At 46.0% G+C, this 25,749-nt stretch overlaps 1 protein-coding gene across 1 annotated transcript in view; it reads left to right on the top strand.

Annotated features, from left to right (window-relative positions):
• The window catches only part of bin3 (bridging integrator 3), a 150,586-nt gene extending 126,135 nt beyond the window's left edge, over positions 1 to 24,451 (top strand). The window contains exon 9 of the mRNA XM_080217061.1: positions 21,883 to 24,451. Within this exon, the coding sequence (XP_080073187.1) occupies positions 21,883 to 22,029 (147 nt within the window). The 3' untranslated portion in view covers positions 22,030 to 24,451. The remainder of the gene's footprint in view (positions 1 to 21,882) is intronic.
• The last annotated feature ends 1,298 nt before the right edge of the window (positions 24,452 to 25,749 follow it).

Genomic DNA, 25,749 nt, shown 5'->3' with positions numbered 1-25,749 from the left:
CATCAAATAAAGTAGTTAGATTAGCACCACTTGGAATCTCCTTTTTTGCTGTTGCCATTTTCTTCATTGACATCTTATCGGTGTGAACCCGTCAGGCTGAGCCCGCGTGAACCCGTCCTCCTAAGTGTGTGGCCTTTCCACTGCCTCTCTTACCTCATTTGTTGAGCAACACTTTCATATTCCTGTACTTTTAACTCAATGTTTTGGTTTTAAGAACCTGATATTGTAGCCATGAGGGCAAATCCTGGCCTGTAAGTGGCCTTTAGATGGTCCATTTGCTCCTTGATGGATTGTTCCTTTGCACATTCGACTCATCACCAGCAATCACTTGTTGTTTGACCTGATTACCCTGAACTGGGTGAAATTTAACCATGAGCAGGCAGGGTCCGATCCTTTCATTCTATGTGGTATGCTGCATGTCTGCCTTTTCTCAGAGTGCTGGCATCACATTGTCCTCAGTTCCCCCACACTCCCTCACCCCACCCTCCCACATCCTCTCCCTTCCCCCCTCACCCCATCCTCAACCATCCCCCCATCCCCTCACCCCCTACCATTCCCCCACCCCCTCGTCTCCCACTCCCACCCCACACACCCTCCTCCCTGACCTGTTTAAATTGCAATAGGAAGTCTCACAACACCAGGTTAAAGTCCATCGAGGGAGCATGTTTCCACCAGTAGGAAAAACTAGAACCAGAGGGCACAACCTCAGGCTAAAGGGATGATCCTTTAAAACAGAGATGAAGAGCAATTTCTTCAGCCAGAGAGTGGTGAATCTGTGGAACTTTTTGCCGCAGAAGGCTGTGGAGGCCGGGTCATTGAATGTCTTTAAGACAAAGATAGATATGTTCTTGATTAATAAGGGGATCAGGGGTTATGAAGAAAAGGCAGGAGAATGGGGATGAGAAAAATATCAGGCATGATTGAATGGCAAAGCAGACCCGATGGGCCGAATGGCCTAATTCTGCTCCTATGTCTTGTGCTCTTATTTGGAATCACGAGCTTTGTGAGTGCTGCTCCTTCATCAGGTGGTGAACACTCAGGTGATGAAGAAGCAGTACTCGAAAGCTCGTGATTCCAAATAAACCTGTTGGAATTTAACCTGGTGTTGTGAGACTTCTTACTGTGCCCACCCCAGAACAACGCTGGCATATCCACATCTTGTTTGAATTCCAGCAAGCAAGTAACCCATTCACTGTGACTTGTTTGAAGTAGTGTTTACTTGTCACAAGTGCCTGCTCTGTAACAGATGCCTTTATCCCTCATTCCTTTGTCATGTTAAATGGATACAAAATTGGCTTGATGACAGAAGCCAGAGGGTGGCTGCAGAAGGTTGTTTTTCAAATTGGAGGCCTGTGACCAGCGGTGTGCCTCAGGGATTGGTGCTGGATCCACTGTTGTTTGTCACTTATATTAATGGTTTAGATAAGAATATAGGAGGCATGGTTAATAAGTTTGCAGAGGACACCAAGATTGGTGGCCATGAAGAAGGTTATCTCGGATTGTAACAGGACCTTGGTCAATTAGGCCAGTGAGCTGACGAATGGCAGATGGAGTTTAATTAAGATAAATATGAGGTGGTGCATTTTGGTAGATTGAACCAGGGCAGGACTTACTCAGTTAATGGTAGGGCATTGGGAAGAGTTACAGAGCGAAGAGATCTGGGGTACAGGCTCATAGTTCCTTAACAGTGGAGTCACAGGTGGACAGAGTGGCGAAGAAAACATTCGGCATGCTTGGTTTCATCGGTCAGAACATTGAATATAGGAGTTGGGACGTCTTGTTAAAGTTGTTCAAGGTCTTGGTCAGGCCACACTTGGAATTCTGTATACAGTTCTGGTCACCCTATTACAGAGAGGATATTATTAAACTAGAAAGATTACACAGGAGATTTACAAGGATGCTGCTGGGACTTGATGGATTGAGTTGTAAGGAGAGGCTGGATAGACTGGGACTTTGTTCTCTGGAGCGTAGGAGGCTGAGGGATGATCTTAGAGGTCTATAAAATAATGAAGCAAAGATCAGCGAGATAGTCAACATCTCTTCCCAAAGGTAGGGGAGCCTAAAACTAGAGGGCATAGGTTTAAGGTGAGAGGAGAGAGTTACAGAAGTGTCCAGAGTGGCAACTTTTTTCACACAGAGGGTGGTGAGTGTCTGGAACAAGCTGCCAGAGGTAGTAGTAGAGGCGGGTACAATTTTGTCTTTTAAAAAGTGTTTAGACAGTTACATGGGTAAGATGGGTATAGAGGGATATGGGCCAAATACGGGCAATTGGGACAAGCTTAGGGGTTTATAAATAAAGGGTGGCATGGACAAGTTGGGCTGAAGCACCTGTTTCCATGCTGTAAATCTCTGTGACTCTACGTACCTCACCGATTCACAAATGATTATGTGATCGCTGCTTTATCGCCACCTTTGCTAGTGCATTGTCAGGACCCTTTGTAAGGCTGTCTATTCTCTGCCTGTAAGTTATGTATGATGGAAGAAATAGGTCTTATTGAAACATGTAAAATTATGAAGGGAATAGACAAGATAGAAGCAGAGAGATTGTTTCTACTGGCAGGTGAAACTGGAACTAGGGGGCATGGCCTCAAAATAAGGGGGAGCAGGTTTAGGACTGAGTTGAGGAGAAACTTCTTCACACAAAGGGTTGTGAATCTTCCCTGCCGAATGAAACAGTTGAAGATGCCTCATTGAATGTTTTTCAGGCAAGGATAGATAAATTTTTGAACGGTAAAGGAATTAAGGGTTATGGTGAGTGGGTGGGTAAGTGGAGCTGAGTCCACAAAAAGATCAGCCATGATCTTATTGAATGGCGGAGCAGGCTCGAGGGGCCAGATGGCCGACTCCTTCTCCTAGTTCTTAGGTTCTGATGGTGAATGTCTTCATCCACAGGGAAGTCCCCATGGCCCAAACACGACTAGCAGAAATGGAAAGTGACAAATCAGGATGTGGGATGGGATTGGGAACCAGGCTGGGCTCTAGGTGGGTTTGATGGTGCTTTTGTTTTTCTGAAGAGTAAGAACAGCACGGCAGTGGATGGGTACCTCATCACCAGTATCATCATTCCTTTAATAGACTCTGACCCAAAGTTCCCCCGCCTCCACACAGGATCTCCTCTTCGTGCTCTTACAACTTGACACAGTTACAGAAAAACCCCCAACCCCACCTCCTGCAGCTGTGATTCGACTGCCTGTTTTGGACCTGGGTGTCTTTTGTGAGGAGAAGTGAAAGGGGAAAATTTTTAGCCACAACGTTGAGGCTGCAGCTGAGGACGCTACAAGCTTACAGTGCAGCAGGAGGCCATTCAGCCCATTCTCTCTGTGCAAGAGCAATCTGAAACAAACCTTTGATTACATTTTACTTTGATTCAACTTCAGCTAAACTTAATGAGAATAATCTTGGACACGGGTCTGGATTTCAAATCCTACTCCAAAGACTTGATAAGGCCGTGAGACATCGGGGCAGAATTAGGCCACTCAAATTAGCCCATTGATTCTGCTCCATCGTTCAATCATGGCTGATATTTTTCTCATCACCATTCTCCTGCCTTTTCCCCATAATCCTTGATTCCCTTACTAATGAAGAACTAAACACCTGAGCACGTAATCCAGGCTGTCATTCCAGTGCAGGACTGAGGGGTTGCTGCACTGTTGATGGTTCTGATGTACAGTTCAGATGAGATGATTTGATCTGATTTATTGTTAGCATATGCATTGGGATACAGTGAAAAGTATTGTTTCTTGCATGCTGCACAGACTAAACATACCGTTCATAGAGTACATTGGGGAGAGGGAAAGGAGAGAGTGTAGAATGTAGTGTTACAGTCGTAGCTAAGGTGCAGAGAAAGATTGACTTCATGCGAGAAAGATCCATTCAAAAGTTTGACAGCAGCAGGGAAGAAGCTGTTCTTGAGTCGGTTGGTACGTGACATCAGACTTGTGTATCTTTTTCCCGACGGAGGAAGGTGGAAGAGAGAATGTCAGGGGTGTGTGGGGTCTTTGATTATGCTGGCTGCTTTTCCGAGTCAGCGGGAAGTGTAGACAGAGTCAGTGGATGGGAGGCTGGTTTACGTGATGAACTGGGCTTTGTTCACAACCCCTTGTAGTTTCTTGTGCTCTTAGACAGAGCAGGAGCTGTACCATTTGACTCATCATGTCTGTGACAACCCTCTGAAAAGGCTACCCGGTTATCCCCAGCTGTCTGCTCTCACCCATATACATTTTTCGACTGCTGATGCACATTGTCTTGTAGAAAGGATGGTGGATCCTACTTCTGTCACTGTCTCTGCTGGGACATTCCCGATCCAAACAACCTCTGCCTGAAAACATTCTGCTGACTTTCTCTGCTTGGTGACAATCTTTGAGTTTCAGCCCTCTGATTGCCAACTTGCCAATCCATGGAAATACTTAAGACCATAATACCGTAAGCTATAGGAGCAGAAGTAGGCCATTTGGCCCACCATTTCTATTCTGCCGTTTAATCATGGCTGATACTTTTCTCAACCCCATTCTCTCGCCTTTTCCCTGTAACCTTTGATCCCCTTACCAGTCAAGAACCTATCTACCTCTGTCTTTAATACACTCAATGACCCGGCCTTCACAACCTCCTGTGGCAATGAATTCCACACAATCACCGTGCTCTGGCTGAAGAACTTCCTCCTCATCTTGATTCGAAAGGTTTGCCTCTTTGCTCTGAGGCTGTGCCCTCGGAATCTAGTCTCCCTTCTGATGGAAACATCTTCCCCATGTCCACTCTATCCAGGCCTTTCAGTTTCCTGTAAGTTTCAATGAGATCCCCCACCTCATCCTTCTAAACTCCATCAAGTACAGACCCAGAGTCTTCAAACACTGCTCATACGTCAAGCTTTTCATTCCTGGGATCGTTCTTGTGAACCTCCTCTAGACTTTTTTCTGCTATTGCTGAACAAAAGAGACATGCTGTCAAACCTTTTCATCTTGCACTCACCAGGACACTTGGCAAAGACACGTAATCCACCTACAGTCACACTTGATCCTCATTTGCCTTCCAGAAGCCCATCTGAATTTGTTTGAACTTGTTTGCTGTCTGTACTTTCACATTGTCCGATTGAGTTTGATTCCAATTTTGTTTAATGGATGCAACATTGGGATTTGTTTCACCAATGTAAAAAAAAGAAATCCGTTTGCTGATGGAGAGAATGGTTCTCTTGAGGCACCCAAGTCAGTCTGAATGATTTCGTTGTGAGAACATTAGAGCTTGGAGCAGGAGCAGGTAATTCAGTCCCTCGAGCCTGCCCCATCATTCAGTATAATTATAGCTTATCTCATCTCAGCCTCGACTCCGTTTTCCTGCCTGTTCTCCATAACCCTTCAACCCCATTACTCATTAAAATTCTGTCCATTTCTCATCCTCAAACTTAGTCAATGTCCCGGCATCCACCGCACCCTGGGGTAGCGAATTCCACTGATTCACCACCCTTTGAGAAAAGTAGTTTCTCCTCATCTCTGTTTTAAATCTGTTACCCCTTATTCGAAGACTATGACCTCTTATTCCAGAATGCCTCACAAGAGGAAGCATCCTCTCAACTTTATCAACACATTTTATCATCTCATATATCTTAGTTAAATCTCCTCCCATTCTTCCCAACTCAATAGAATGTAGGTGTAAACTGCTCAATCCCTCTTCATAAGACAAGCCCCTCTGGAATCAATTCAGTGAACCCCGTCTGAGCTGCCTCCAATGCCACTACATCCTTCCTCAATAAGAGCACCAAAGCTGTACACAGTACTCCAGCTCCAATACCTTGTGTAGCTGCAGCAAACACTTCTTGACTTTGATACTCTCTTTCTTCAGCTATAAATGCCAAAATTCCATTTCATTTCTTATCACTTGCTGTACCTGCATACCAGTTTTGTGTGACTCATGAATGAGGATACCCAGATCCCTCTGCATTGTGGCACCTCTCAGTATATCTCCATCTAGACAATAAGTTGCTTTTCCATTCATCCAACCAATATGGATAACCTCACACTTATCCACTTAAAACTCCAACTGCCATATTTTGGCCCATTCACCTAACCTTTCGACATCCATTCGTAAGTTTCTTATTTCCTCTTTGCAACTTATTATCCCACCTATTTTAGTGTCATCTACAAATTGGGCAAATCCCTGTATCCAAATCATTAATGTAGATTGTAAATACCGACCGGGGACTAAACCCTGTGGCACCCCAAGGTGTGTTTGGGTCAGCATGGACAAGATAGGCTGAACGAACAAAGTACAGCACAGGAACAGGTCTTTTGACCCGACAAGCCCATGCTGATCATGATGCCCTAACTCAACTGGAAAAAACCCTTCTGCCCTTTCTCAGTTTGTATCCCTCTATTCTCTCCTTAATCATGTACCCCAACCAGATGCCTCTTAAATATTGCGAATGTACCTGCTTCCACTACCTTTTCTGGCAGCACGTTCCAGGCACCCACCACTCTCTGCAGGAAAAGCTTCTCCTGAACATCTGTCTTGAACTTTCCCCCTCTCACCTTGAACCTCTGCCCCCTTGTAATTAACACTTCCACCCTGGGAAAAAGCCTCTGGCTACCCACCCTGTCTAGGCTTCTCATAATTTTGTGGACCTCGATCAAGTCTCCCCTCAGCCTCCATCTTTCCAGTGAAAAGAATCCCAGTTTATTTAACCTCTCTCGAGGCCAGCCTGGTAAACCATCTTTGCACTCTCCCCAAAGCTTCCACTTCTGGTAGTGTGGCAGCCAGAACTGCACACAGTAACCCAGTATGGCCTAACCAAGGTTTTATATATTGTTGCAACACAATTTCCCAACTCCTAAACTCAGTGCCAGGCCGATGAGGGCAAGCGTGCCATATGCCTTCCTAATCATCTTGACTGCCTGTGTTGCCACTTTTAGGGAACTGTGGACCTGCATGCCCAGATCCCTCTGCTTTCTGTCAGCCAGTTAGTCTTCACTTCCATTCATTTTGTGGAGCATTGATCAGAGCTGGTTCAACATGCTTGTCCTCTGTCTCTGGACAAAACCCAGAATGCTGGCCTGGCACCACGTACTGGGAAATTAACCTTCCTCCTGCTACCTGGCCTCCCCTCCCGTGCCAATGCCACATCCAGTTGTTGTAGCTTCACCTACAATCCATTCCACGTGTTCCTTGCTCAGTGACACCATTCCTGAAACAGCCCCAGCGTTAGATTTCATACCCGTTTCCTCGACCCAGCTATGGCGGGTTAGGGTACAAAGTGGGTTACACTTCGGAGGTCAGAGTAATGTCTAACCGGTGAGAAATCTGCAGCTGTGCCAAGTCCGAGTCCAAAGATCACTCGCACCTTTGTCAATCAGTGGAAAAAATTCGATGAAAGGCTGATGAAATACTGGCCTTAAAGTGAAAGAGGTTGGATAGCTGAAGGGTGGAAGAGATAGTACAATTTGGAAAGCTCTGGGGAGCCTAATTTTCAATAATTGTGCAGACTCGATGGTCCGAAATCCACGGAGTCTGGGTACTACCCCTGAGTGAGGTTAGCCTTGAAGAGGGTTCTGCACTGGTTACTCAGTGTGATGGTGGGGGCGAAAGGGGTTCAATGTATGCTGACGGGTGCGGAGAGGAGGCAGGTGTTTCAGATTGTTGGAGGAGTTGATAAGGTGGATCAGGAGAAACGAATTCTTGCACTGGGGGATTAAAGAACCAGAGGGTATAACTTCAAATTCGCGCTGAGCTCTTCATAGGCAACGTCAGGAAGTACTTCATAGATTCCCAACAGTGCAGAAGAGGCCATTCGACCCATTGAGTCTGCACAGATTCTCTCTGAGTATTTTACCCAGGCACTTCCTCTTCCCTGCACGTCCCCAAGACCCCAGGCATTTACCACGGCGCATCGCTAATTTACACAGCTTTGAACACGAAGAGGCAATTCACCATGGCCAACCCACCTAAGCCACACATCTTTGGAGTGTGGGAGGAAACTGGAGCACCCAGGGGAAACCCACACAGACACGGGGAGAAGGTGTCTTGGATTCCACACACGCAGTGATCACAGCCGGGAATCAAACATGGGTCCCTGGCGCTGTGAGGCAGCAGTGCTAACCACTCTGTCACCGTGTCGCGCCTGAACACAAATGGTCATTAGAAACCTGGAGGCCTCTCCCAAGAGCTGCTGAGCTTGTTGGGGGTCTGTAGAAGATTTCAGAACTGAGGGATTTTTATCAGCCCTGGTTATTGTGGAAGCAAGGCTAAAGATGGAGTTTAGAAACAAATAATCTGTGGATGGTAGAACAACCTTGAGGGGCTGAATGGCCTCCACTTGTGGCCAACCTTCGTGTCCTGGTTTCACTGGAGATGCACTTTTGTTCGTATGAGATTTTCCACTTTCTGAAACTTTTGTGTGTTTCTGTTTTGGTCACACATCCTGCCAAAACTGAGAAGCCCAAATTCCTCTGGTTTCTGTTTTAAATTGCCGCTCTGAAACTCAAGCTCAGGCTTGTGGTGCTTCTGTGAAGTGCCTCGAGGGTTTGCGTCTCCCTTGTGGTGGATCCCATGACCAGAAGCAAAGCAGTCACACAGCCACCCACCTGAAAATCTCCCCACCCACACCTCAGGCGAGAAAAAAAACTACCTGACTTCGCAAGGGCTCTTCTGAGGTAGTGACGTGACTGTGTTGGTGGAAGCTGCTGGCTGTTCCCCCTCTGCTGTCTGTGACCTGCATAACAATACCTTCCATCTCCAGTCCTTCCACCTCTCACAAGGAAACAGCAACAAAACCCCTCTCTCTGACCAGTTCAGAATTAGAAGTGGTGGCACAGTGCTTTGCAATGCTGCTTCACAGCGTAAGGGACTTAGGTTCGGTTCCTGGCTTGGGGGACTGTCTGTGCAGAGTTTGCACATTCTCCCCATGTCTGCATGGGTTTCCCCCCTCCCCCAAAGATGTGTGAGTTCGTCTGATCGACTCTTTGTGTCGGGGGAATGAACAGGGTAAATATGTGGAATTATAGGGACAGGGCTTGTTGTTGATGCAGGCTCCTTGGGCTGAATGGCCTCCTTCTGCATTGTAAGGATTCTGTGATTCTTTGAATTAATTTTTATTGATTTTACCCTGTTGAGATGTAACCCAGTTAACTTTTATTTTATAGGGCAGCAGTGTTCAAAAGCTATTCACCATAAATCTTTCATAAAACTGTTTTGGATGAAAATGATGTCAGGGAGGATGATTGTCTCTTGAAAATTTAAACTCTTGTTGGGACGGGGTGTTGCGGGAGGGAGCAAGGGGGTATTTCTTCGAGATGTGATTGGGAGAGCTGTTGTTTTGGGGGGTGTGGGGGCAGCCCTAGGTGAAGTTCACCAGCAGTATTACTCAGAGCAGCCCACACTACCATTAGTAGTGAGCTGGAGCAGAGCTGAGCAGAGCAACTGTGTGGGATGAAAGTGCTTGACCCAAATTTTAGAAGAGGTAAGTTCAGTTGACACTGAAGAGATTTTTCTGCCTGGAATTGGAATGGCTAGGAGCAGTGCTGTGAGAAATATCAGTGCAGGATTTTTTTTGCCTCTCTCTCTCTTTCTCAGCGTCTGTTATTGATCCTGTTTCATCTGAAGTCATTCTCCTGATTCACAAGCGGTGCTGATTGAAGAGATGCACGCTGTTCAAGCTGCAATGTAATAAGCATTTAAAAGCAGCAACACTTTGTTCATTGACGTTGTTTACTAGTTTTATCCTATCCCTCTGCACAAGGACACGGCATCTCAAACAGCAAAAAAATGATCACAACAAACACTCCATCAATTTTTGCACCTGATCTGTGATATTGTTGAAGCAACCTGTGTGTCTGTGTGTAGAAATATATGTGTGCGTGCGCACGTGTGTCTGTGTGCGTGTCTCTGTGTATCTGTATATGTGTGTGTGTGCCTCTGTGTGTGACTCTTTGTGTATCTGTATGCGCGTGTCCACGCTGTGTGTCTGCATAGATGTATCTTTGTGTGTGTCTGTCTGCATGTGTGTCTCTGTGTCTATCTGTGCAACTGTTCTGTGGGTGTGTGTGTCTTTGTGTATCTGTGTGCGTGTGTGTGTGTGTCTGTCTCTGTGCATGTGTGTGTGTGTGTCTCTGTTTGGATCTATTTGTGTATCTGTGTGTGTGTATCTTTGGTTTGTCTGTGTGTATCTGTGTGCATGTGTGTGTGTATCAGTGTCTCTTCGTGTGTGTGTGTAGCTTGAGCTGGTTGGGATGTTGCAACTTCAGGAGGGGACGTTGGGGGAAAGCTCACATCCATTTTTGGTATTGGAGAAAGTAAATGAGAAATTTTGGTTTAACTCTCTCTCTGCATTTGTACAATGAATCTGCTCTGATGGAGTCTCCCATGAAGGTATCCATGTTTAAGTTAGGCCAGTAACCCTTGGATTTGATTTGATTTATTATTGTCACACGTATTAACATACAGTGAAAAGTATTGTTTCTTGCGCGCTATACAGATTAACCATACCGTTCATAGAGAAGGAAAGGAGACAGTGCAGAATGTAGCGCTCCAGTCATAGCTAGGGTGTAGAGAAAGATCAACTTAGTGCGAAGTAGGTCCATTCAAAAGTCTGATGGCAGCAGGGAAGAAGCTGTTCTTGAGCCGGTTGGTACGTGACCTCAGACTTCTGTATCTTTTTCCTGAAGGAAGAAGGTGAAAGAGAGAATGTCCAGGGTGTGTGGGGTCCTTTGTTGTGCTGGATGCTTTGCTGAGGCAGCAGGAAGTGCAGACAGAGTCAGTCGGTGGGAGGCTGGTTTGCGTGATAGATTGGGCTACATTCACAGCCTTTTGTAGTTCCTTGTGGTCTATGGCAGGAGCCCATACCAAGCTGTGATACAACCAGAAAGAATGCTTTCTATGGTGCATTGGTAAAAGTTGATGAGAGTTGTAGCGGACATGCCAAATTTCCTTAGTCTTCTGAGAAAGTAAAGGCGATGGTGAATGATGGGGTAAATGTGTAAACTTGGTGACATTGCTTGCAGCCAGGTCCAGAATGGCTCTTTTCGGCCGCATGTTAGCTGGTGCGATGCAATTAATTCCACCCTTTGGGATTACATGAATCAGAGTCATAGGGAAATGGACTTGCTGTTGTCTGACTTCGGAACGGAAACGTCTTGAGGTCAGGGCGGGGGGTGGTGAGAAATAAGGATGGACTGAGAATTGTTCTTCAATGGAAAGCAGAAGCTAAGGTACAGGAGTGGGGAGGACGAGGAGCTGGAGCTTTACTGCAGGGTTACACAGCTCTGGGCATGATGGAGTTGAATCCAGATATCAGTGTGGGCTGAAAAATGCAGCTTTGCTTTGTCAGCAGTGAGCTGGAGGGTGTGTCAGCGATTGGAGAAGGTGCCTGTTGGGTCAGGTGAGGGCAGAGTTGAGTGGATGTGTGAATTACACTGCAGACAGGTGAATCAGGCAGCATGTGGAGTGGCTGGCAGCGCTGGGGAAGGACAGTGCCCCTCTGTGAACATCGCGAGTTGTGGTCTCGGTGCTGTGGGCATGGCAGAAAGCTGCTGGGAGTGTCTCAAACCAGAAGGGATGAAGGCCATGCTGTGGGACAATGATGCATTTGAACACTGGGGGAAGGTAGATGAGCGTTGGAGATGCAGTGACTGCTGCATGTGCTGGATATTCTTCATTCAGAGGAATGCTCATGCTTTTAAACTCAGCATTCGAAAGTGGTGATGAAGAGGGCACCTCACCATCAAAGCTACAGTCTGGAGGCAGCTGGCCTGCTGCTCAGGAGCTGAATGTTTTACTCGGTCGGTTTGAAACCACTTAGTGTCAACTTTGCAAAACATAAACACAACGTACGGTTTTTCTGAAGAAAACTGTTCGTGTCCGAATGTAACCGGGGCTATTTCAAGAAAGTCTTCAACCGAGGTATCCAGATAAAATAATTACTCCGTCTGACATATAAAGACTGAAATATATATGAATATTAAGTCAGGAAAAAGTGATTAAGCCCCCTCCTGAGTCAGTCACTAAATTTGACCCTGTTCTTGCCTGCATTTTCCTCTTGACCAGAGTCAGAGTGTGGAATAAAAGTTTGACAAACGGACACCAAACAGTAGTTCTTTTGACATTTTTGGAAGCCTCTGTGAACTGCGGATTTTCTGCCTTCCCTTGACCCAGAGTGTGTGCGTGTGTATGTGTGTGTGTGTTTGTGCGCATATGCAAGTGTGTCTGTGTGTACACACACAGACCTTTTCTGCTAAATGTGCCAACACCCACAAACACATCTTCAGGAACTTTTCTGAGGTGCAGTCAGGTGCCAGCTGAATAAGTTCACCCCGAACCTCAATCAGCTCGGCATGATCACAACACAACCAGAAAGTGTTCGAGAATCTCAGCAGCTCTGACAGCATCTGTGGCGAGTGAACAGAATCAACGTTTGGAGTTGACAGAGCTCTGACGAAGGGTCATCCCGACTCGAAACGTTGGCCCCATTCCCTCTCTACAGACACCATCAGACCTGCTGAGATTTTCCAGCATTTTCTGTTTTTGTTTCAGATTCCAGCACCCGCAGTATTTTATCTTGCGCTCTGCGCCATGCTTGCGGATTGACCTGACAGGTTGGCGGAGTCTCGTCTGAGATTGGACACCTCCACTCACTGAGATCAGGTCATGGCGTTGAATTCGTACACATGCCCTCGTGGCTGTGAGCAGAGTGTGGGTATTATCATTGCTGCAGTGGGCTTTTCAAGATCTGATTCCTGTACTTGATCTACATCTGTTCTTCAAAAATAATGCAGTCAGGTTTACTACTTTTTGTTGTGCTGTTATTCCTATAGCAGCTCTCGCATTTCAGGGGACTGGTCTTAGTATTTGGTCATGTTTCAGTGGTCAGCACTCATCCCCCTCTGAATGACAACCTTGTGGGCTCAAGTTCACTTCAGCGACCTGAGAGTTCTGGATATAGACACAATACGGTGCGCAGCTACATGTGAGATGTGAACTGAACTGTTCACTCAGTTTCTCTCTGCTGTCTGGGCCCATATTTATCCTTCCTCCAACAATTCCTCATCACGATAACATCACTGTTTGAAGGAGTTTGCTGTGTAACAATTGGCTGTTCTGTTTCTGACATTCTTAACAGTGACCACTAACTGACTGTAAGACACAGGAGCAGAATTAGGCCACTTGGCCCATCGAGTCTGCTCTGCTGTTCAATCAATCAATAAGATCCCCCTGATCCTTCAAAATTCCAGTAGGTACGGACCCAGAATCCTCAACCATTCCTCATATGACAAGCTCTTCATTCCAGGGATCATTCTTGTGAACCTCCTCTGGCTCCTTTCCAAGGCCAGCATATCCTTTCTTGGGTAAGGGGCCCAAGACTGCTCACAATACTCCAAATGGGGTCTCACCAGAGCCTTATACAGACTCAGAAGTACATCCCTGCTCTTGTATTCTAGTCCTCTTGACATGAACGCTAACATTGCATTTGCCTTCGAACTGCCGGATAAACCTGCACGTTACCCTTCATCTTGAACAAGGACTCCCAAGTCCCTTTGTGTTTCTGATTTCCTAAACATTTCCCCATTTAGAAAATAGTCTATGCCTCCATTCCTCCTTCCAAAATGCAAAACCTCACACTTTTCCACATTGTATTCCATCTGCCACTTCTTTGCCCACTCTCCTCGCCTATCCAAGTCCGTTTGCAGCCCTCCTACTTATTCAGTACTACCTGTCCTTCTACATATCTTTGTATCATCTGCAAACTTAGCAACAGTGTCTTCAGTTCCTTCTTCCAAATCGTTAGTGTATATTGTGAAAAGTTGTGGTACCAGCACCGACCCCTGAGGCACACCACCAGTCACCGACTGCCATCCTGAAAAGGACTCCTTAACCCCCACTCTCTGCTTTCTACCAGTTGGCCAATCCTCTGTCCGTGCCAGGATTTTACTCTGAACACCATGGGCTCTTAGTTTATTTAACAATCTGCTATGCAGCGCCTTGTCAAAGGCCTTCTGGAAATCAAATTAAATCATGTCCACTGAATGGAAAGCACTATGGGATACCCTGACATTGTGATAAATGTCAGTGCTGTATTGTCTGAGCAAGTCTGGGATGCATGCCTTGGGTTAACTGGCGGCTGCACCAAAGCTGAACAAGTCAATTCAAAGAACCTTCACTGTTATCATTTGAACTGAATCTTATCTCTGGTTGTGTGACCTTTCTATTGCATCATGTCAACGCCTGCACGCTGGTTTTGAGGTGGTAGGGCAAGGGGAGCAATGATCATTTCAGGATATTCATTACAGCCATTGACATCAAGGTTTGTTACGCAATGTTGGAGTCATAAAATCAAGGTGGCCAAATTAAGGCCATTCAGTCCATCAAGTGTGAAATCTCAACTCCAAACCTCTCAGCTCCAGAAATGAGACACGCATTTGTGCCCATCATAGAAACAGCTGTGTTCATATGTGAAGCTGGCAAAATCTGATGGTGGCAAAGCATTCTGGAGAATCAGATATGGGACAAGTCCTCTGTATTTCTCGACACGTCACTGTCCAACACTTTTCCCTTCCATTGCTTGGAACTGCCTTTAGTTTTAAACTTGAAGTTGGCCAACCTCATCCTGGCCTTTCATCCTCTCGTTCTACATCAGGCCAGTCTCTATCCATGTGGTCTTTTCTTGTTGACATACCATGAGACTCTTATGTCCTGCACCCTTCTGGGAACCTCTCCATGGCTGTAATTTTTTCGGCTGCCAACTTGCTCCTTTGCTCCCCACTTCTCCAAAACCACATTTTAACAGCATTCTCATCATTGGACGTCCACTTGTCTCAAGTTGTACATTTCAGACACTCCCAAATCACATTGACAAAGATAACAAGCCAACAGAACCCAGGGCCAGGAAAGGAGGAGACATTTCCCAGGATGGATTTGGACCTGGGGTTTGGAATGTGTAGTATTTTGACGGAAGTGAAGGCAGGGGAATGAAAATGATGTGACGGGATCCCTGCAGAACTGATCAGCAAGACCCTGAGAAACAGCAACAAGAGAACTAAGGACTTGGACCCTTTGGGAGAATAACTGGAAGTCTTTGCAGCAGAGCAAGACTCCCATTGGAGGCAAGTACTGTGAAATATGGAAAACACAGTACCAAAATTCTGATCACACACATATCCAATGTTAAAATCCCAGCCAATGGAGTGGAAACCAAAGTTACCCATAATGGCCGCTGTGACCAATTCATTGTTCAGAAAGATTGTGGAAATGGAGAAGCTATAGCAGTGATGAAAGTGTCAGACAGAAGATATACCAGCAAGAAGTGAGCACTCGCTCTGTGATTCTGATAACATTTTTGACTGGGTGACGTGGCGGAAGCCATGCTGACAGCGGTGATTAGAGTCAATTGATGAACAAACAGAACAATGATAGTTCTGTGCACAGGACAAAACTGTTCCAGTTATTGGTATTCTGTGAAACTGAACCTGGTGTACTCGAGTGCAGGGTAAGACAAGTCTACTTCATTTTACGGGATACAAGTGTCACTGGCTGGGCCAGCAATGATTGCTCATTCCGAACTGCCCTCCATCTCTGAGGGCAGTTGAGAGTCAACCACATTGCTGTGGCTCTGGAGTCACGTGTTGGCCAGACCAGGTAAGGGCTCCCTGAAGGGCATTGGTGAACTAGATGGGTTTTTACAACAATTGACATTGGTTTTGTGGTCATCAAGAGACTTTTAATTCCAATTTTTTTTTTATTGAATTTCAAATTTCACCATCTGGTCCCCAGAGTATTTCCCTGGGTCTACTGGATTACTGATCCAGTGACAGTACAATTATACCACCGCCTCTCCCTATGGCCACCATTGCTCTTCAACATCAGTGTGGCAACAGTGATGAATGAAACACACAGCGAGTGACAGAAAGGTGTAAAAGTAGGAGGTTCATTGGTGAAGAGATTTGATGGCTCAGAGAACAGGAATTCTGCAGATACTGATAGATGCATTGGGTAAAATGGTGAATGTTGACAGTGAAAATTGACATAAAAATAACCACAGTGTGAAGATTGGAGGAAATAGTGAGGGGAAAGGGAAAGATCCAGAAAAATGGACAATTGGGAACAGGTACATTCATTGTCATTGTACATTGGCAGCTTCCGGGAAGCTGGAATAGCAGTGCCAAAGAGTGCATTCTCCTAACATCAAGAATTGATCAGAGGCCTTAAACAAAGGAGTGTATAATCTTCTTGTCCCTTGGCCAAATCAGCTTGTTACCCTGATTGTAGATCTCTTCCCAGCCCTTCTTCCACTGTGTACATGTGGTAAGAGGATTGCTGTGTTGTACTGTCTCCCAAGTCAGCCATTCGACAGGGCAGTGTTCCTCATCTGGCAACTCTTCTATCAAGACGAATAGCAGAGAGCAACCCTTGAACACAGCTAAGACTAGTGGTGATGTGTTTCGTACTTGAGCGGATGTGAAGTACGGGATCTCACTCACAGAGCTGGGAGATCGGCTGTTGAAGGGAAGAATAGACATGAGATGGAAGCAGTTCGGAGAAGCTTCACTCAATTGATTCCTGGATGAAGCACCTGTCTTGTGAGGAGAGGCTGAGCAGGTTGGCCCTGGACTCATTGACGCTTAGAAGAATGAGCGATGATCTTCTGATAAGACTCTGAGGGCGGGGGCTTGGCAGGAAAATGCTGGAAGGATGTTGCCCCTTGTGAGAGTGTCCAGAACAAGGGATCACAGTTTAATAAGTAGGAGTCTTGCATTTGAGAGGGCGATGAGGAGGAATTTCTTTCTCACACAGCTTCACTAATCTCTCCTGCAGAGGATAGTGGAGGCTGATCACTGAATACGTTCCAGACTGAGCCAGACGGATTTTTAATTGACTAGGGAGTCACGGTTCATGGGGGACAGGCAGGACTTAAAGTCACAATCAGAGCAGCCATGATCTTATTGACTGAAGGAGTCAGCATGATGGGCTGAATGGCCTACTCCTCTGAATTCTTGAATTCTTATTCTCCCGATGGCTTCTAATGATGAGATGAACACTGAATACTGGACTCTGATGAAGCCGCGTGAGAATATATTGTGTTCTTGATCTTGTTGGATTGAAAAATCTTCAAATATCTCCTCCGTGCCTGGAGCAGTTTTCCTCCGAGTAATTGAGGAGTCAGACCAGAATATTCCGATGTTGGAAGTAGAGAATCCATAATTGTTTTTTGGAGTGAGACATGAAACTAAATCCCTTTATTTTTGACTGTGTCTCTGGAGAAACTCATTCCTCATCTGAATTTGTCCGTCAATACAATTAACTATTGATGTATCAATCCGGCCTCTCTGAAATGTCAAGTGACTGAGAGTTCAGAGAAACCTACAAATCAACAGTTCCCTCTCGAAAATGAAGAGGATGATGCTTTCTACATAGTTTCCACTTGATTCACGATTTGTTCAATGGTTGGCTGGGCGAATAGTAAATACTGCTTCTCAAAGAAATCACTAAAAACTGGAATTTAATCTTGGAGTAGACTCTTGCTCACGTGATGAGAAAAGGTTGTGAATGTAGCCCAATCCATCACTCAAACCAGCCTCCGATCCATTGACTCTGTCTACGCTTCCTGCTGCCTCGGCAAAGCAGCCAGCATAATTAAGGACCTATGCAGTCTGGACATTCTCTCTTCCACCACCTTCCTTGGGGGAAAAAAGAATAAAAAGTCTGAACTCGTGTGTCAGCTGACTCAAGAACAGCTTCTCCACTGCTACTGTCACACTTTAGAATGGACTTATCTTGCCTTCAGTTAATCTTTCTCTACACCCCAGCTTTGACTGTAACACTATATTCTACACTCTCTCCTTTCCTCCTTTAGGAATGGTATGCTTTGTCTGTATAGCGCGCGCGAGAAACAATATTTTTCACTGTATGTTAATGCATGTGACAATAATAAATCAAATCAAATCAAAAAAAATCAAAGAAATTGGAATGCCCCGGGGTAGAATCCAGAATTGGAACACTTCGCCCACATTCAGCACTGGTGCTTCTTATTGGTGCCTTTCTTCTCCACCTGATCACAATCATGCTCAGTGGGACTGGACAAAGAGGGGTGAGTTCTTCGCTTTGACTCAGCTGCTTTGAAGTTGAAGCAGTCTGGACTCCTGTCTCATGCTCTGGACGACAGTGCGTCCCTCACACAGACTGTTGTGGCACAGATGGTGAGTTTGCACAATGCTTGTCCCAGCTCTGACTTGCTGATCTTCAGTGATATACCTGCTGTAGGGAAGGCTTATCTTGATGGTTTATCTTGATGACTTTATTTTTGGGTGCATGTCAGATCAACACAATCGGCTTTTAGAAAGGTCATTCCACATCCTGTCTGGCTACATGGAGGCTGCGTGTTGTAAACACTCTTAACAAGTCTAGCCTGCAGAGGCGTTAGAGTTCCAGTTTCTGTGAATTGCCGATTATCTTGGATAAGGGCAGGGCGTTGTGCAGTTTGTCTGTGGTTTCCAGAGTACTGAGTTTGGTTGCTGGGGCTTCAGAGGTACCAGACCACCATAATCTGAAACCCCACAATCCAAAGGAACCCAAAAACCAGCCATGTTCAAAGCTGGGTAATAATTTGAATTTTTTTTTATTTTTCATGCAATATTAGCTTCGCTGAGAATTCAAGTTCTGTCCAATCCATGCCACATCTTGTGCTGAGATTCCTGGATACGGAGGGCCTGGGGTCGATGTGTAACAACAATTTTGATTTACATAGTGCCTTCAATCTAATGAAATATTCTCGGGTGCCTCACAGCAGCACCTTAGAATACAAGGAATTTTTTTCCATTCATTCGTGAGACACGGGCGTCGCTGGCTGGGCCAGCATTTATTGCCCATCCCGAGTTGCCCTGAGGGCAGTTGAAAGTCAACCACATGGGGCTGTGGAGTCACAGGTAGGCCAGACCAGGTAAGGACGGCAGATTTCCTTCCCTCGTGAACCAGATGGGTTTTTCTGACCATGGTTTCATGGTCCTCGTTAGACTTATAATTCCAGATTCTTACTGAATTCAGATTTCACCATCTGCCCTGTTGGGATTTGAACCCCAGACCATTACCCAGGTCACTGGATTATTAGCTCAGTGACAATACCCACACGCCGCCGCCTCTCCCTATTCCTTGGTCAAAGGCTTGGATTGAAGGAGCTTCTCAAAGTGAGGTTGATGGTGGAGCAGATTCAGAGGACTGAATGGTCGCTTCAGCTCAACACTCATACTTTCTGACTGTAACTCATCATGAAAAAGCTCTGCTGGGTGACTGTCTGTAACTCTGTCTGTTGCATTGAATGTGACCTCTGTGGACCAGTAGTCACCTCATGAGTCACAAGGCTGAGAGTTCAATTCTCCATTCCCCAGACTTGGGCATGGAGTACAGGGGCTGACACTGCAGGTTGGTACTGAGGGGGATGCTGCACTGTTGATGATGCCGGTTCGAGGTTGAGACGCTTCTCTCAGGCCCATGTAAAAGATCCATGGCCAGGTGGCTTCTCTCCGGCCTTCTGGACCTGTGAAACAGAGTGTCTGCTGTTAGATTTGATTTATTATTGTCTCACGTAATAGGATACAGTGAAAAGTATTGTTTCTTGTGCGCTATACAGACAAATCACAGAATATTACAGTGCAGAAGAGGCCTCCGATGCATGAAATGTCCTGACCTGCGCACCTGCCAGCACTTGGCCCATAACCTTGAATGTTATGGCGTGCCAATAGAGTCATAGAGGTTTACAGCATGGAAACAGGCCTTTCAGCTCAACATGTCCATGCCACCCTTTTCTATTAAACCCCTAAGTTAGTCCCAATTGCCGCATTTGACCCATATCCCTCTGTACCCATCTTACCCATGTAACTGTCTAAATACTTTTTAAAAGACAAAATTGTACCCGCCTCTCCTACTACCTCTGGCAGCTGGTTCCAGACACTCACCGGCCTCTGTGTGAAAAAATTGCCCCTCTGAACCCTTTTGTATCTCTCCCCTCTCACTTAAACCTATGCCCTCTAGTTTTAGACTCCCCTACCTTTGGGAAAAGATATTGACTATTGAGCTGATCAGTGTCCCTCATGATTTTATAGACCTCCATATGATCACCCCTCAGCCTCCTTCGCTCCAGAGAAAAAAGTCCCAGTCCATCCAGCCTCTCCTGATAACTCAAAGTACTCATCCAGGTACTTTTTAAAGGATATGAGGCATCCTGCCTCCACCAGCCTCCCAGGCAGCGCATTTCAGACCCTCACCATCCTCTGAGTAAAAAGGTTTTTCCTCACATCCCCCTAAAGCATCCTGTTCATGAAGTACATCGGGGAAGAGGAAAGGAGAAGGTGTAGAATGTAGTGTTACAGTTGCAGCTAGGGTACAGAGAAAGAGCAACTCAGTGCAAGGTAAATCCATTCAAAAGTCTGACAGCGGCAGGGAAGAAGCTGTTCTTGAGTCAGTTGGTACGTGACCTCAGATTTTTGCATCTTTGTCCCAATGGAAGAAGGTGGAAGAAAGAATGGCTGGGGTGCGTCGGGTTCTGGATTATGCTGGCTGCTTTCCTGAAATTTGCTGTCACGTTTCTGACGCTACAGCAGTGAACCTGTTTGAGATGTATTTGTCTGGTTGTAAACTGATTTGAGGAGGAGTCCTCAATCGATGCAGCAACAATCACTCAAATCAACAAGTGGCAACCAAAATGATTTGTACAGAGTACATACGCCTTGGCAATGTGGCCCACCTGTGGGTGAGACAGCATACTGCAGCTGCAACAAGTTTATTACGCATGGCAACTTGAACAAGAGAAAGGGAAATCCCATTGTGCCTCCGAGGAGCATTATAAAGGGAAATCAGACCACACAAAGACACAGAGAGCTTGGTCAAAGAGGAAGCTTTGAAAGAAGGTATTAAATGAAGAAAGAGAGATAGAGATGTTGACAGAGAGAAATCCAGAGTCTAGAGTCCGGAGGATTCAAGGTACAGCCACTGACAGTGGAGTGATTCAAGTTTATCTTTCTCGAGAATCATCGCATCCTTTGAACCATAGAATCCCTACAGTATAGAAGGAGGCCACTTGGCCCATCGAGTCTGCACCGACCACAATCCCACCCAGGCTGTATCCCCGTAACCTCAAACTTTTACCCTGTTAATTTCTCTGACACTGAGGGACAGTTTAGTATGGCCAATCCACCTAACCCACCCTTCTTGGGAGTGAACTTCTTCAAGGAAGAGTCATAAAGAATAGAATAGAATAGAATCCCTACAGTACAGAAGGAGGCCATTCAGTGCATCGTGCCAGCACCGACAACAACCCCATCCTATCCCAGTAACTCCATATATTTACCCTCCTAATTCCCGTGTAACCAGGGTCATTTAGCTTGGCTAATCAGCCTAGCCCGCATATCTTTGGAGGAATCCAGAGTACCCGGAGGAAACCCACACAGACATAGGAAGAATGTGCAAACTCCACACAGGCAGTGGTGACCCAAGGGAATTGAACCCAGGTCCCTGGGACTGTGAGGCAGCAGTGCGAATCACTGTGTCACCCAAGCTATGACTGTAACACCACCACACACTCTCCTTTCCTCCTCCCCTATATACTCTATGAACAGTATGCTTTGTCTGTGTCCCGATACATGTAACAATAATAAATCAAATCTAAGACAAATCAAAATCAGGGATGTGCAAGAGACTAGAATTTGAGGAGTGCAGGGAGCATTTTCGGTTGGAAGAGGTTACAGAGGTCGAGCGGGATCAAGGGCATTGAAAGGTGGGTGCGGATTTTAAAATCAAGGTCAGAGTGAGTAACCTCCATCTGACCGTCCATATCCAGAATGGCAGATGGATCTCGCTGTGAAGTGGTTGCAAAGACTGAGGGAATATCGGACTCACCTTCCCTTTGTGTTTGTCTTTCAGGTGGTATATTACACTGAGATGTCCAAGATATTTGGAGACCTGACCGGTCAGCTTGAGCAGCAGGGGGTCACCGATGAGCAACGGGAAAGAGAAAACGAGGCCAAACTGAATGATCTCCGAGCTCTCTCGATCGTGGCAGACGACTGAATCAGAGCAGTGATGTGTTACACTGGGCGCTGAGTCATTGTTTAATTATAGAGGTTTCGGGGGTAATCCAAGCTTGTGTGCAATGGGGCTGGGGGAAAAGCAAGATGTGATGTGATTGGATAATTATTTGGAGCTCTTCCACTTTTCACCCCCCTTCCCCCATTCAGTCACATCTTGTATTCAGGGCGGTAGCACCGACTGACCCACACCCGGGGGTTCTGTGTTCAGGATGGTGGGCAGTGAGTGACCCACACCTGGGGGTTCTGTATTTAGGGCAGTGGCACCGACTGACCCACACCTTGGGTTCTTCAATGCTGCTGACAGTTGGATCGGATATTACTACATCAGACAGTCCCTGTCACTCCTGGGAGATGTTGTTTGAAATTGGGAAGGGGAGGCAGAGGGAGGGAGTAGCTCACCAATTACGTTGTAGTTACAATGAACCCTGAATGCTCAGTTTGCTCTCATCTCTGTCATAGTCATAGAAGTTTACAGCATGGAAACAGGCCCTTGTCCATACCTCCCTTTTTTTAAAAACCCCTAAGCTAATCCCAACTGCTCGCATTTGGCCCATATCCCGCTATACTCATTTTACCCATGGAACTGTCTAAAGGCTTTTTAAAAGACAAAATTGTACCAGCCTTACGACTACCTCTGGCAGCTCGTTCCAGACACTCACCACCCTCTGTGGGAGAAAATTGCCCCTCTGGACCCTCTTGTATCTCTCCCCTCTCACCTTAAAACTATGCCTTCTAATTTTAGACTCCCCTACCTTTGGGAAAAGATATTGACTGTCCAGCTGATCTGCGCCCCTCATTATTTTATAGATCTCTGTAAGATCATCCCTCAGCCTTCTACGCTCCAGAGGAAAAGTCCCAGTCTATCCAGCCTCTCCTTATAACTCAATCCACCAAGTCCTGAGAGCATCCGAGTAAATCTTTTCTGCACTGTTTCTAGTTTAATAATATCCTTTCTATAATAGGGTGACCAGAACTGTACACAGTATTTCAAGTGTGGCCTTGCCAATGTCTTGTACAACTTCAACAAGACATCCCAACTCCTGTATTCAATGTTCTGACCAGTGAAACCAAGCATGCCGAATGCCATCTTCACCACTCTATCCACACTGTCCAGTGTCGCAGAATCTATATACATGGCCAGAGAAATTGGGAGCCCCGTCCCTCAGAAGGGAATCCAATGAAAGAGTTCTTCTCAAATCCCAACAGCAGCTGGGAGTAATGGCTGATTGAAAGGAAACATTTGGATGATATTTTGGGGTGAGGATGTAACTCTGATGAAATCAATGGCAGCACAGAGGGAATTTTTAGTATCTCTCGGCTTTATGGTCAGAACATTGCGATGTGACTGCCATATGCAACTCCCAAACATTGCCAATCTGACCTGAACAGCCAGGGCACTCTCTAATAAAGTGGGGGTTTTTTTGCATTTAGCGTTGGGATAGTGGATGTCATTGTCTTATTGATGACTATAGAACCCTGGGATGGCGCGTGGTTAGCACTGCTGCCTCACAGCGCCAGAGATCCGGGTTCCATTCCCGGCTTGGGTCACTGTCTGTGCGGAATCTGCACATTCTCCCCGTGTCTGTGAGGGTTTCCTGCGGATGTTCCGGTTTCCTGCACACTCCAAAGATGTGCTGGTTAGGTTGATGCTGAATTAACCCTAGTGTCTGCGGATTAAAGTGAAGTTAAAGTTTATTTATTTAGTCACAAGTAGTCACAGTGTTACCTTAACACTGCAACGAAGTTACTGTGAAAATCCCCCAGTTCCCACATTCCAGTGCCTGTTCAGGTACACTGAGGGAGAATATATCTTGGCCAATGCACCTAACCAGCACATCTTTGGAGTGTGAGAGGAAACCAGAGCACCCAGAGTCGTAGGGTAAACATGAGGGGTTATGGAAATGGGGCCTGGGTGGGATTGTGGTTGGTGTAGCCCTGATGGGCCAAATGGCCTCTTTCTGCACTGTCAGGATGATTCTATGATCGTATCTTTTGGGGTTTGGGCTTTCAGATGTATTTTAATTATTGGATTCACATTCGACATGGGGCTGAACGTGTGGTGCAGTTGGACCTCCCTTTTGTGTACATTGCCCATTTTGAAATCTTGGACACATGCTGCCACGTTGCTGGGTGCTGTACAAAACTGCAGCGCTCACTGTTTCTCACCTTCCTCACTTCCTTCATGTGATGTGTGGTGTTGGTGTCCAATCCTGGAGCAGTGCTCCTGACTGCATCCGAGGGAGCAGCAACACAAACCTCGGGAGAGAGAAGGCCAATGATGACAGAATGTGGGAATCCTCTATGTGGTTCAGGGTGTTGGGAAAATGTTGCTTTGATTCATCCACGTGCCTTGTTTCCAATTCAAGGAAAAAGCACTAAACAGGAAAAAGATTCTTAACTTTCCCACCAGAAGATTTAATTTTGTAATGCTTTGTAAATAATATTGATGTCTTGTGTTCGAAACTCGATAAAAATCTCACCAGAGTGACGGTGATTACTGGGGCTATGATAGTATTACCTGCTTTGCAGGGTCACATTTCATCGCAAAGTGGTCAGGATGCAACATTCCCTTTGCAGAGTTCAGGGTGGATCTCTGGTGTGCTACATCCCTGATAAAGGCTGCTTCATCCAGGTACCAGAAGTAAATCATTCACCCGACACCAAAGGTGCGACAAATCAAGAGTGGAAAATAATGGGGGTTGTACCTGTGAAAGCTCCTCCTCACAGCTCGTCCCTCTCGCTTGCCTCTCCTTTTGACCTTCCTTGTGAATGGGTGAAGGGAAAATGGGGCTTGGGTTTCTGGATGAGACTTATGGTCTCACAGGAACATCTGAAAGCAAACCACACAGATTGCTCAACCCTGCTCCACATAGTCCCACAGATCAATGGCTGACCTTCAACCTCAACACATGTCCACTTGATTCCCTGATTGTCCAGATCTCTGTCTGCAATACACTCAGTGCTGGAGATCCACATCACTCTCTGGGAATTCCTCCTCATCTTGGTTCGAAATGACTGACCCCTTTACCCTGAGACTCTGACCCTGTGTTCTCACCCCTGTCCCCCAGCTCAGGGGAACAGCCTCTCGGCATCTATCCCATTCAGCCCCATGAGAACATTTAATGTTTCATGCTCTGTTTCTGTTATAAACATCCACTTATTCAATTCACAATGCCAGTTTCAAACTCCCCTCTGCCATCAAAGTGCTGGGTTAAAGACGCTTCACAGAAGAATGCAATTTATCTCTGATGGTTCTGTTTAATGCTAAAAGTCAGTCTGATTGGCCAAATGATGGAGGATTTCCATCTCCCTTTATCCGGGACTGATCAATCCTTCCTGGGTCATTATTCCATGACTCACCTGACTTGTGAACAATCCTGTTGGATCAGATTTTGATTTGATTTCTTATTGTCACGTGTATCAGTGTGCCGTTAAAACATCAACTACAACTGCTGGGCCATACCTGAACAGACAAGAAAGTTGCTGTAAAACCAAAAGACGAAATGCTGGAAAATCTCAGCAGGTCTGGCAGCATCTGTAAGGAGAGAAAAGAGCTGATGTTTCAAGTCCAGATGGCCCTTTGTCAAAGCTGAAAAGCATAGAAGATATTTACACTGCAGGGGGAAGGGAATGGAAGATGAGTCATTGCCACAGAAACCAGGGGAAAGGCTGCTCATGGCAGCCCATCGAGGGAATAGAA

The sequence above is a fragment of the Carcharhinus amblyrhynchos genome, chromosome 34, assembly GCF_965287045.1.
Source record: "Carcharhinus amblyrhynchos chromosome 34, sCarAmb.v2.hapA, whole genome shotgun sequence".
Classification (NCBI taxonomy): domain Eukaryota; kingdom Metazoa; phylum Chordata; class Chondrichthyes; order Carcharhiniformes; family Carcharhinidae; genus Carcharhinus; species Carcharhinus amblyrhynchos.
This window is presented reverse-complemented; position numbering and strand designations above follow the sequence as displayed.